The sequence below is a fragment of the Haplochromis burtoni genome, unplaced genomic scaffold (genome assembly GCF_018398535.1).
Source record: "Haplochromis burtoni strain Fernald_Lab_line unplaced genomic scaffold, NCSU_Asbu1 Contig_2369, whole genome shotgun sequence".
NCBI classification, from domain to species: domain Eukaryota; kingdom Metazoa; phylum Chordata; class Actinopteri; order Cichliformes; family Cichlidae; genus Haplochromis; species Haplochromis burtoni.
This window is the reverse complement of record NW_024584730.1, coordinates 1-12700: the sequence shown is the minus strand read 5'-3', so window position 1 is coordinate 12700 and position 12700 is coordinate 1. Positions and strand designations below refer to the sequence as shown.

General features: G+C 42.7%; 1 protein-coding gene across 1 annotated transcript; it reads left to right on the top strand.

The window, feature by feature from the left end:
• Positions 1 to 2205: 2205 nt before the first annotated feature.
• Positions 2206 to 11371, top strand: LOC102310867 (catenin delta-1; the record flags this gene model as incomplete). Its single annotated transcript, XM_005952864.3, is given in 20 exon segments — positions 2206 to 2331; positions 3747 to 3910; positions 6001 to 6069; positions 6161 to 6280; positions 6393 to 6655; positions 7235 to 7516; positions 7620 to 7857; positions 7972 to 8194; positions 8345 to 8540; positions 8655 to 8772; positions 8896 to 9049; positions 9242 to 9259; positions 9538 to 9606; positions 9710 to 9837; positions 10007 to 10157; positions 10269 to 10461; positions 10581 to 10789; positions 10884 to 10925; positions 11016 to 11083; positions 11269 to 11371. Coding segments are annotated over 19 exon segments (2760 nt in total). The 3' UTR covers positions 11329 to 11371.
• Between the last annotated feature and the right edge of the window lie 1329 nt (positions 11372 to 12700).

The following is a 12700-nucleotide window of genomic DNA, read 5'->3' as shown; positions in this document are numbered from 1 at the left end:
TCAGGAAGTGGCTATGAGGGGAAAGGGGAGCGGCAGTGGGACGACATTGATTGTTTTCATTGTTCAGCGAAACTCTGCGCTGACTTTCAAGGCCAAAACTAACAGCTGTGAGAGAGAGAGTCGGATGGAGGACAGAAGCCATGCGCATGTAAAGAGTGACATTATAAACACAGATGCGTGCACAGTCAAATGTGTCCTATGATCTTTTTCTTGCTCCCAAACCCTTTTCACACTTGTGCCTGTGCTCTCAGTTGCACAAACTTCTCATTGTTCCTCCAGCCTCCCAGGCTGACAGCTGCAAATTCCCTCCTGGCTGTGGTTAAACCACAATAACACACTTGCTCACACACAGTGTGTATATATATATATATATACACACACACACACTCTCGCCTGCCAAGAAATATCCATCATGGTTTATAATTCATCTTGTGCAAATGGCATTAGTGCTCATTAGTTCAATAAGATGGCCTACAGACAGGTAATGATAATATTAATGATTTTAACAAGCCAAGAATTGAGACTATGCGAGTTTATCACAAAGCTATGTAAACAGAGCAGCTTTAGAGACTTGATTAGTTTATTTTGCTGTGTTTGGGTCACAGTGACCAGTAAACCTGCCTTGAAGTGCCACAAAAGCACAGTAAACTCTGATCTCTGAGTGATTATTAGCTAGTGTCCTCCTTAGCCTGTTCCACACTGGATGAGTGGGTGGGCTGCTGTGCTGAATTGGCAGGAGACAATGCTAGGAATGCAAGATTAGCTTTTATCTTTGATTCAGCACTCCTTTCCTTATCGCCCCCAACCCCCCCCAAGCTTCACCCTCTCATTCCCTCATCTTTCCTACAAGTCCATCTGTTTTATTTGTTTCCAGCTCTTAAAAGTCTGTCTATCTCAATCTCTAAAGGATGAAATCAACCCTGTCTGGGCTGTGACCATATAAAGGCATGTGGGTAACACGACAGCAGTTTGTGATTTGCTCAGGTAGGAGGTTATGACTCTCTGTGAGTCAATGAGGTGACATCATATCGCTTCCTGGCAGCCAGCCTTATCCCACATGCAAATGCTGGTTTTGGTTCTCGTGGATTCCTTTGTCTTAGGAAACACTTAAGCCACGCCTGGTTTCCTCATCAGGTCATCCCACTTTCCCTCCCTCTTTTCCCATACTGAACACACCCCATTCTGGGATTTTATTTTATGTTTTTCTTTTTTTTAAATGTCGTGTGCTTTGTTAGTCATTATTTTGAAATTCGTACAGGAACAGACAGGCACTGCAGCTGTCAGTTTACTAGGTAAAATGAAACTGAGAAAATGATCTTACTGTGTGGTAATAGTGTGTGGTAATAGTTTTGTTTTTAATTATTTTCTGTATAAACTCATGCTGGGTCATGAAAGTCAAACGACGAGTCATTCATCATCACATCTTGAGCCCCAATGCTTGCTTTGTGCTTTGCTCTACACCTGTTATCTGAAGTGTAAATGCAGGGCCCTGTTTCTTGTTCAAACTTTCAGCTGCGTTGGTGCATGTGCGCCAGACAGTGTGACTGAAATTTAGTCACCCCCCCCACCTCGTCCAACCGGTCATGCAGGTGTGTAGCAATAGCGGGTTTATTCACCTCATGAAGAGCTGGGCCGCTGCAGAACAGGGTGTATCACCAGATAAGAGGATCTGAGTCTCCACTATCCAGTTGCTTGCCTCTGGTATAACAATGTCTCTTTTTAAGGTACAATAACAAAGGATATAGAGGGAGGGGATATAAGGCAGTTAGGAGATTTGGGAATTAATGCTCGGAGCTACAGGTAGGGTGAAAACTGATTAGAGAGAAAAGCTTGGATTAAAAAAAGGGCAAAAAGAAGAGGTAGTAAGAAGAACATATGTTAGAATCTCTAAAACCTGCTTTTGTTTAAGCTCTTTACGCTGAAAATCTATGTTATCCAACCTAGAAATAGCTGCAGGTTGTTCAACTTCCCCAGCTAGCCTCCATATTCTGGCCAAATGTTGAGTAAATACAGGGTGTGTCCAAAGGCTGAAACTACTGTATATCTGTCTCCCTGCTGCGCCTTCCTCCCCACAGAGCGAGCAAACAACCCCTGTTGACACGCTTGTACGGTATTCTCACTGTGTTGCTGATTTTTCAAGCCGATGCGTCTTCTCTAAAACACTTCTCGCCCTCTTTCCTCCACCTCTCCTTTCTTTCTCTGCAGTCCATTTCTACCTGCTTCTGGGGCTCGGTGGTTGGGTCACTTTCCACACATGAACAACTAAAGCGCCACTTCTGAACTTGGTGTGATCTCTCACCTCTTCTACCAAAACCCTGCCCACAGGTTAAGGTGTGTATTTTGGATTTTCTGTAAACCCAGTTTAAAGGCAGATGGTGCATTTTTAGTGGTCAACCCATAAGGAGAAGTGTGCAGTTCTCTTTTGGGTTAAAGGTCGTAAGTTGTGGTGTTAAGCTTCCTGTTTCAGTAAAAAAAAGCTTCATTCTCTAAGGGTAAAGGTTGTTTATATAAAGGATTTTCTATTTATCACCAGAAATTATTCTACTTGAATGTGGGGGGGAGTGACTTATCCAAGGGCAGCATTTAGCTGTTCTCTGCTCTTATCTGAAACTTTATCCATGAAATGTCTTGTGATACAAAGATACTAATACATGTTTTAAAAACTTTTCTTGGCGTCTTATTTCTTGTGTGGTATCGGACAGTGTCAAAATTTAGAGGATATCTTTGTTTATTTAATGATGGTGTATTAAACTGCATGCAGTCATTGACGTAATGTTGTGATAAAATACTACATATCCACGTTTTATGATTTAACAAACTTTTATGGTTAAGTGCTATAAACCTCTGCTACCACTTCCTCTCTGCTGCAGTTTACCAGTGAAGTTGGGATTTCAGGGTTTGGTTTTGTTTTTTGTTTTTTTCTTGTTTTAAACCTTTGAACACGGTAAATTTTCCCACGCAGAATTTAAATTGGTTGGCCATGCAAATATATTTATTTTAGCCAAAAAAGACATTTATTTTTTTAAATCAGTTTTCCTCAATTCATCTCTTTTTTTTTTTCCTTCCTTGTATTTTGCAAAAGTTCTCTGTTACAAAGTTTTCTGCCTGCAGGCTGACCAGTCGCTGGTACTGGTTTTCTAAGCAGTCTCTCATTCAGTTGAGCCCCATAGGATGTGACTGACAAGGAAAATGAATCAACTGCTCTGTCTTGTATTTGTCACAAAGTGCTCGGAAATGTGACAGAGTGCAAGAGGAACACCTAATTTTATTTATTTATTTTTTGTCTGTGTGTGTAGAATCCTTGTCTGTTGCTGTTGATGACGTGTGAATATGTAGGAAATATTGCTCATAGTTGTGACATTTTGGGGGGGGAGATGAATGAAATGGACATGACAGGAAGTCTCTTCCTGTAAAATTCTAGTGTATTGGGAAAGTTCTCTGGTTGACGTTCAGTTGGAGGCGTGTCTTTACGCTAACCGCTGTAATTTCATCACTGAAGCCAAATCATGAAGAGAACTCTTGTGAAATCCCGTAGCTCTCTAAAAAAAAAACCTCTGTCTTATTAGTTACCAAGCAAGATCTGAGGATAACCACCTCCCCATTCAAATCATGCATCAGCTGGATCTCGCTGTACTCTGTTTGGAGAGTGTGTGTTTTTGTTATACACCCTCTCCCACTGCTGTAGCCGGTTTTAGGGCTGTATGCATGTGTGTAACGCCCCCTTCTCTCCCCTTGGGGCTGTGTAGTGTGTATGGAGCAGTGCGAGAGCGCAGCGGCTCTGCTGGAGTCGGTCAGGGAGCAGGAGGTGCAGTTTGAACAGCTGACCAGGGCGCTGGAGGAGGAGAGGAGGAGAGTGGGCCTCCCCGCCACTAGCCCCTCAACCTTGGGTCGTCCCCTCCCTCACACACAGGTAACTCCCCAAAGAACCCAAATATTCCCATCTTGAGTCATTTCAACACCTCTACGTCTTTGATTGTATGATCATTATTCCCTCCATCCAACCCTTGGCGTGAGTTCATGCATCGTTTGTCTCTTGACATTCATCCGTCCATCACTCATCCCCTATCTCCTTGGTCCCACCTCCTCCCATCCAGTGCTCAGCAAGGGCGTTTCTGTGCGTCATTCTTGGAACTTTTTTTTTTTTTTAGATCTTTCTTTATGGACTCTGATAACATATGTCTGACTCGTTAACTCTCATCTGCAAATTTATCATTACGTGCCTTCAAAACCTATCAGCATGCCTACAGTGTCACTCACCGGACGCACTCTGACTCACATTCATTTTTCATTCTCCCCTGCTGTGGAATTTCAGTCATTTTCTTATCCCTTCACAGCATTGTGCATGTGTTGCATAGTCCTCTAAACAAGTATACTTCTCCAAGTTTTTGTTTTGTTTTTTAAGATCACAGATTCTTTTCTTTTATGATCATGTCGCATCCTCAGTGTTCATTTGTTTTAAACTCTACTAGATGAATGGCTGTTTAAAAGTCGATATTCATTTCTGCTGTATGCATCAGTCTTAACTGTCTGTGTGTTGGTGCTGCATGTTGTATCTATTAGACTTGCAAATTTGTGTGTTGTACGTTAGAAATTGTTATGGCTGCTCCACAGAGCTTCCAGGTTTGGCAGGAAGCTGACAGGTTGGTTTAGGATGGCTTTTCAAAATGACAGTGGATACATTTTGACCATTTGGCCATTAACTGACACATTTTAGCTCTGATGCTGTCAATATGTCATTATATCTGACAACTGAGAGCACTTATTTTGTTGTCATTTAGCAGATTTGCTAAATGACAATAATGGATTTTGTGCAGATGTTATAAGACGTTACATTTTCTTTTTCAAATAAATTAAAAAAAGAGGGACTATTATAAGTAGGTATTTTTTTACATTTATTTAAAGCTTTGTAGAGGTTTAGCTGTGACTCCCACTTGTTTTGTTTTCCAGACTAATAATTTATGTGGTCCCACTGTTATCATGTGCCGGTTTTCTTTACCATAGCGCTTAACTATCACAGTAGCAAGTTTGAGCAGTTAGAAAATAATGGACCTGTTTTTGTTTGTTTGATCAAGTCACACTTTTACAGTAGAGGAGAAATGTTGGCACACTTTTGTAAGCAGTTCTTAAATGTTTTCCTTCCTTTTTCAGGGCGTGCTGACATTGATTAGATCTCATGTTTTGTCTTATGAAAATCCTTGAAAGCCTGAAGGCTACAAAAACTTTGTAATAGCTGTCAATGCTTTATGATAAAGGCACACAGTATCTGTTCTGCGATTATGGGTTCAAATGCATACCAGAGTTGTTTGTAAATCAGATGGTATTAAAGGAAGGACCAGCTCTAGAGGAAGTTTGTGCTTCCTTTACGGTGTATGCACAGTCTGCTCTTCCAATCTTCATATCGCTTTTTAAAAAAACAAAAACACAGCCCTGCTTCCTTGTGGGCACACAATAAACCGCAGTAGCATTGCAACAAAGTGGAAGAAATTGTAAAAGGTCTTTAAATATTTTTCTGGTCGGCAGTATCAGTAATACTGAAACTGAGTGTCGAAACGCTAAACAGCTGCTGATAAACGCTTCCAAAATAGCTCAGTTGTGCTGCGCTTGCATGTGATTGCAACTAACCGAGGTAGTTGCATTGCTAGAGTGTTACTGTGGTTTAGAAAGAAAGTGTCCCAAGTCGTACACTGTGACAGCCTTTGATTATATAAGAGTTTAGTGCAGGAGGAAACGAGGTGTGAGGATGACTGGCTGCATTCCAAAATGTCCTCCTTCGTGTCTGGCAGTGATTCACAGACCATAAACATGCAGGGACGGTTTGGTCAGCACTGAATGTGCTTCAGCAGCAGTAATATCATCTGAGTGGTTAAAAGTAGACAGCACAGACTACTGGGAACTGTGCCTTTACCCTCAATCTTGTATATTGTTTCAGGGTAATAGTATATTTAATTTTTATTTTTTTTCCTGTGTATTTCACAGTCATGTTTTCCTCTTTTATCCCAGAACGGGCGTTTAGGGGATGCAGACATAGAACGACTGAAGCTGACAGACACGTATATAAACGGCACACAGGTATGTGATTGTACAAAGTTAAGCACATTTAAAAAAATAATGTTCTTTTATCTATGCTTAAATATTTACACGTGTGGTGTCTTTGCTACAGTACAGGATGGTGGACCCTGCACATGGCGCTCTAGATGAGAGCTACACGCCAGAGGATGAATCTCAGGAAGTGCATTCAGTCTTTTCCGAAGAAGGAACCACGCGGCGGATGGACAATGGGGTATGTTAATCTAGCGCATGCTTCATTTTCACCGATGATATCAGACGTTATTGAATTTTTTAATTTAGCCATGAACATTTTAAAACACTGGACTGATCTCACTATGCCACAGATGAAGAAACCGATATCGCGCACAGTCCTGCCTACTGAGTCATTGTCCATCGATGGGGGCTTGTCAGTGCCTGGTATGGGCGTCTACAGCGCCACATTGGACCGTCCTTACAGGCAGCCTGGTGGAATGGACTACCCCACTGCTACAGTACCCAGAAACTACCACTATGGTCCTGTGGGTGGTTACGATGACTATCGCGGAGGTCTGCCATCAGAGGCCTACGCTAGTCTGAGCAGGGGTTCACACATGGATGATCGCTACAGGTGATTGATGCTTCTAGACAGTGTCTTGACGTTTAATGGTGACTGCTTTGCCCTACATTAAAGCATACACGTCTTTACAAGCCACAGTTTAACGGAAGTTTCCATCATTGCATACAGGGGAATGACTTCCTGTTTTGCCTCATTAATTATTTAACTTTTTAGCCTTTGTTAATACTAATAGACATGTTTTTCCACACTCAATAATTCAAAGCTAAATATAATTCCCCCCCCCTTTTTTTTTAAGCATGCTTTTTTTTGTAGTGCATATTCTAAATAATCATTCAGTCATGTGTGAAACTGACATGAGCAGAATTTATAGTTGACAGGCCTTGAACTTAACACCATAATAACATGATGGTAACATATAGCCAGTCTATAAACATCTGTTCCGCATTTGTCCACAGACCATGAAGTGTCAGGCAGAAGCCGAGATGTGACATCAGATAACACGTGTCGATCTTTTCCACATTAGCAGCACCTATCCTGCTATCTCTGTCAATCTAACACTGTCCTTTCTTTGGAAAAGAAAGGATTAAGCTAACCCGACTCATCACTTTCATAACTGCCATCTTTACTCAGGCCAATGGATGGCTACAGGACTCTGGACTCTGGCTACCGGGCTCCGAGCCGCCAGCAGCTCGACCCGTACGCAGCACAGCCCCAGGTGGGTCGGGGAATGAGGGCCATGGGCTCTGCGATGGAGATGCGGTATGGGCACGGTCACTATGGTTTGGAGGATGATCAACGTAGCATGGGATATGATGAATATGGAATGGGGCCTCCACCTATGCACCCTGGAGGCTATGGTACCATGCCACGCCTGGGACCGGGGCCTGGGGGTATTGATAGACGAAGACTGAGGTAAAATAAAAACGTACTGTTCTGCACTAAGTCAATTCACAACATTACATAGTTTATTTGATAAATAAACACTCTTGATAAATGCTTCTGTCCACTTTTACAGGAGCTGCGAGGACACTTTGGACAGTGACATAGGCAGCGTTGAGCCATACGCCTGGGCCGTCCCGATGACAATGGAGAGAGGAAGCATGGCTTCTCTGGACAGCACATTGAGAAAACCTCCTACTTCGTGGAGACAGCCAGAGCTTCCGGAGGTTATCGCCATGTTGAATTACCGCCTGGACCCTGTCAAGACCAACGCTGCTGCCTTCCTCCAGCACCTCACATTCAAAAATGACAAGGTAAAGCAAACTCTGCAATTGTGTTTCTGGTAGTTCTCTCTTTGTATGCTGAGTTGTAGTGTTTCTTCTGCTAATTTCTTTTTTTTTAAAGGAAGTATCTAATTATGTTTGTAGGTTAAATCAGAGGTGCGCCGCCTAAAGGGCATCCCAGCTTTGGTGTCGATGCTGGACCATCCTAGTAAGGATGTGCATCACTCAGCCTGCGGGGCTCTGAAGAATATTTCATATGGACGAGACCAAGACAACAAAATCGCCATCAAGAACTGCGATGGCGTACCTGCTCTGGTTAGATTACTGAGGAAAACGCACAACCAGGATCTCACAGACACTATCACAGGTATCACTGTTATGTAAAATACTTGTTTTTTGTTCTTTTTGATGTATGTAGCTCTTAAATGTTACTACTATTTGGAAGATTTGTGTGGTGGTTATATTTTCTTATTTTAAAGGCTCAACTGTCTCTTTATTTCATTCTATATTATCCCAGGCACCTTGTGGAACCTTTCATCCCACGATTCGGTTAAGATGGAGATTGTGGACCACGCCCTGCATGCCCTAGTTGACGAGGTGATTGTTCCACACTCAGGCTGGGAGAGAGGGAACAGCGGAGGAGGAGAAGAAAGCTGCAAACCACGCCATATGGAGTGGCAGACCGCCTTGACCAACACTGCTGGCTGCCTTAGGTATGCAAGAGATCAATGGATGCAAAGCAGAGGAAGTTGAAGAAGGAGAAAAGGAAGCTTATTTTAAGGAGAAAACATGCAATTATGTGCTTAACTTCTCTCCCTTTACTTCAGGAATGTGAGTTCAGAACGCAGCGAGGCCAGGCGAAAGCTGAGGGAATGCACGGGGCTGGTGGATTCACTTATGTACATGGTCCAGTCACAGATCAACTGCAAAGATGTGGACAATAAGGTTAAAAATTCACTTATAACTGTCCCTTTTTTCGCAAGACAGTTGTGCGATTTAAAAAAATAAATGAATAAATAAAAATTGGAGTTTGAGCCTTTTGTCCCCATTCACCCCTTCTTCCTATAGCTGGTGGAGAACTGCGTCTGCCTTCTGAGGAATCTGTCCTATCAGGTTCACCGTGAAATCCCCGGCTCTGAACAATACGCAGAGGCCATACCTGTCAACCAGGGCCCAGCTCCAGCCAGTAAGGGCGGCTGCTTTGGCTCTAGAAAAGGCAAAGGTTGGTGTTTTACACCTACATTGTGTCAGATTTGTGGTTGAGTGAGTGGCAGTTACTGGTGGGGTTGAGCTTTTTTGGTGGCAGAAGACCCTTTCCCTGTTTTTCACACTCTACTGTTTCCCCCCCTTTCCTTTTCTCCCTCCTTATTTCTTCCCACCCTATTTCACTTCTTCCTCTCTGTGCTCTGTTTAGATGAGTGGTTTTCCAAAGGTAAGAGTTTGCGTTTGGTGTTCTCACGAACCTGCGAAGCTGTCCATCCCTCTCATCACATTATTTTACTAATGCATATTGAAACACCTGGAGAAATAACGTTGAATTTACACGCATTCCACAGGCATGATCACACATAGCATTGCATGCTGATGGTGCTTGTTCCACTGGTTGCATGTTGGACCAGATAACAAGACTGAGAATATGAAAATGGTTATACCCCCCCTCCCAACATCACTATATCTGTCTTATCTGCTGTTTCTTTTTTTTTTCTGCAGGAAAGAAGGATGTAGATGATGGAAGTGCAGATATGGTTGATATTCCAAAGAGAACGACACCTGCCAGAGGTACTGTTTGTGTGTCTGCTTCTCTTTCAGATGATTTATAGTTGATCAGGGAGCTTGTGTTCATATAAAAGCATACAACTCTCTCTCTCTCTGCCAACTTTAGGTTATGAGCTTTTGTTCCAGCCTGAAGTGGTTCGTGTTTACACGTCACTGCTCAAAGAGAGCCAGAACCCATCGGTGCTCGAGGCTGCTGCCGGCGCCATCCAGAACCTGTGTGCTGGCCGGTGGACTGTTAGTATCATTTCTTATCAGTGATTCAGAGCTGGCTCTCTGCTATAAAAGGCTAATGTTTAATTTTGAACTTTAAAAGTGCATGAACCCTGAATAGTTGGGTCTGTCTTTGTTTTTATGTTATTAGATGACAACTAAAGTTGATCTGTTCTTTGTGCTTTTCATACAGTATGGTCGGTATATCAGGGCAAAGGTGCGTCATGAGCAGGGACTCCCCATGATGGCAGAACTGCTGGCTCATGGCAATGATCGTGTGGTCCGTGCAATGTCTGGAGCTTTGAGGAATCTTGCCATTGACAACCGAAACTGTGAACTGCTAGGTAAGATTGTTTCTTCTTAGCTGTTATCTATTATCTTAGCATCTGTGTCATTTTTTTTTTTCTTCTAAACATTCATTGCACTTGGGTTAAGAGTAAGAGTTTCTCTTGCAGGTTTGCATGCAGTGCCTCACCTTGTGGCCAACCTGCCTGGAGCCCAGAATCAGTCTGGGCGTAATCTATCCGAGGAGACAGTTGTGTCTGTACTGAGCACGCTCAGTGAGGTGCTAGGCAACAGATTGGAGCCAGCAAAGGTCCTTCGAGAGAAACGAGGCATCGAGAGCCTGGTGCTAATCAACAAAGATGGGTAAGTGTTCTCCGAGTGTAGAAAAGGTGCTTTGCGTGTGTGTGTGTGTGTGTGTGTGTGTGTGTTATATATATCAGAGATGATAACAGCTCAAACCCTTATCTCTGGTTATCTTTCAGCAAGCGCTCTGATCGCGAAGTGCGGGGGGCGAGCCAGGTCCTGCAGCTCGTCTGGGCTCACAAGGAACTGCGCCGACCTCTTGAGAAAGACGGCTGGAAGAAAACGGACTTCATGGTTAACATTAACCCAGGCACCACTACCACTAACGGCCCGAGCACTCGAGCTAACGGCACCTATGAAGACAGCACTACACCCCTCCTGGACAGAGGTGAGCAGGGAAAGTATTTACATTAAATTTTGCAGGAGGGTTATTTATGAAGAGTTTTACAGCTTAACTCATGAATTGTTTTTCTTTGTGTCAGGGGAAAAGAGGGACATGATTCCCCTGAATGACATTGGCCCTGGTTAGTAGATTTCTTTTGTTTTTGGGGGGTTTTGTTCTGCCTCAAGATTAAATCTTTAGCAAATTTTAACCTGTTTTCATCTTCCTTCAGAGGCCTACTCTACACTGGACCAGAAAGAAAGGAGACACACTCTGGATGAGACCACAGACACTTTACCGGTACTTCAAGTCACTGTTAACATGTTGGATTGCTGGCTTAATGACACTAATCCCTAACCTCCTGCACAGCTCTGAATATTTCCTGATTGTAACCTTTTAAAACCTCACGATTATTGACACACATTTTCTCACACTCATTTCCTGTCCGCCTTCTTTCTTTCTGTCTTTCTCGGCTCCTCTCTCAGCGAGGGGTGTATGGGGGCAGAAAGGGCTCCCTGCCTCTATTGGACTCCTACGATGGTTAGCCCTCCCCCATCCCCTCTACCCCCCTCTGCATGTAACAGCATGGTATGTCCAACTGACCTCTATTCCTGCATGAACTTTATGAACTCCTTTTTTTTTCTCTAATAACTGAAAACCTGAGTGAAACCTGGTCCAAGTCTGATTGTGAACTAAAACAGGCAGAGGTGTCGTTGTACTGATGCTTAAATATGAGATACCCTGATGTGTTGTGTATTCATGCTGGTATAGTATGCTGCTAGGTGTTCCTTGTGCATTGTCCTCTGTCATTGTAAATCCGAACCCCGGGCTGATCATTAAATAATAACATTTAGATCCTCAGAATAATAACTGTTTATGCATTAGTGTTGTCACAATATCACAGTTTTAAAAGTTACGTACAGTCCTTTTAATACAAAACCAAAGTTCGGTGTCAGTTTTCTACCCGTTTGCTGTACATGATCTCATGGGACTGTTTGGTACAAATGGCATGAAACTTCAGGCCCATTTTGTACCTTATGCGTGCATTTATTTTGTTAAATGCCATACAAAAAAGTTACTGGTCACATTTGTTGTTCTTGGCAAGAAATGGCACATGAAAATCAAAACGATTCTGATGAAATTGATGATTCCCAAAGCAGTTTTGCTGTGACAGCTACTCTAATCTTTGTACCCCTCAAAGTCCTTTACAATCAGCTGCTGGAGTGGATTTAAGAATGTCGGGAAGTGTTAATGCTTTTGTCATGTTGTGAAATCTTTGTCTGGTTTTTCGGAGATCCACTGTTGTGGGTTGTTATTTGTGTGTGAGAGCACACTCTTGTGGTTGTGTCGGCTACTACAATAACAGACACCCAAGAATAGAAATGGGTTTCATTGATTTCTTTGAGTTTGTGAGGAAAGTAGTGGCAAAAAGTGCTATTTCTTAACAGCTTTGTTTGGATTACTTTGTAAAATGTTCCTGACTGCATGACCAGAACGGTGAGGGTTTTAAATAAACATGTTTGACAGTTAAGACACGTAACAAATCACACACAGAGCAGCCAGGTCACTTGTTTAGAGTCGTTAATGGATGATTGACTTCAGCACAGACTTCAGTTTATTATGGAATAGTTTTATGTGCAGGGCAGCAGGCCAGGAACTAGAATCTAATTTAACTAAACTAAAGTGTGATGTGATTATAGTAGCCTCCTGTTGAAAGGTCGTTTACTGTGACAACACTAGTGTGTAGATTGCCATACTTATACCACACAAGTCTTTGTGTTGCCTCCTTGTTTGATGTCTAAATCAGCCACATATCTTTTGTACTTGTGTTTTTTTTTTTTGTTTTAATCATTGTGTTTTCGTCTCTTCCTCCAGAAAAACTGATAGTTTGCATCACCCAGACTGGGCCGTCCCTGC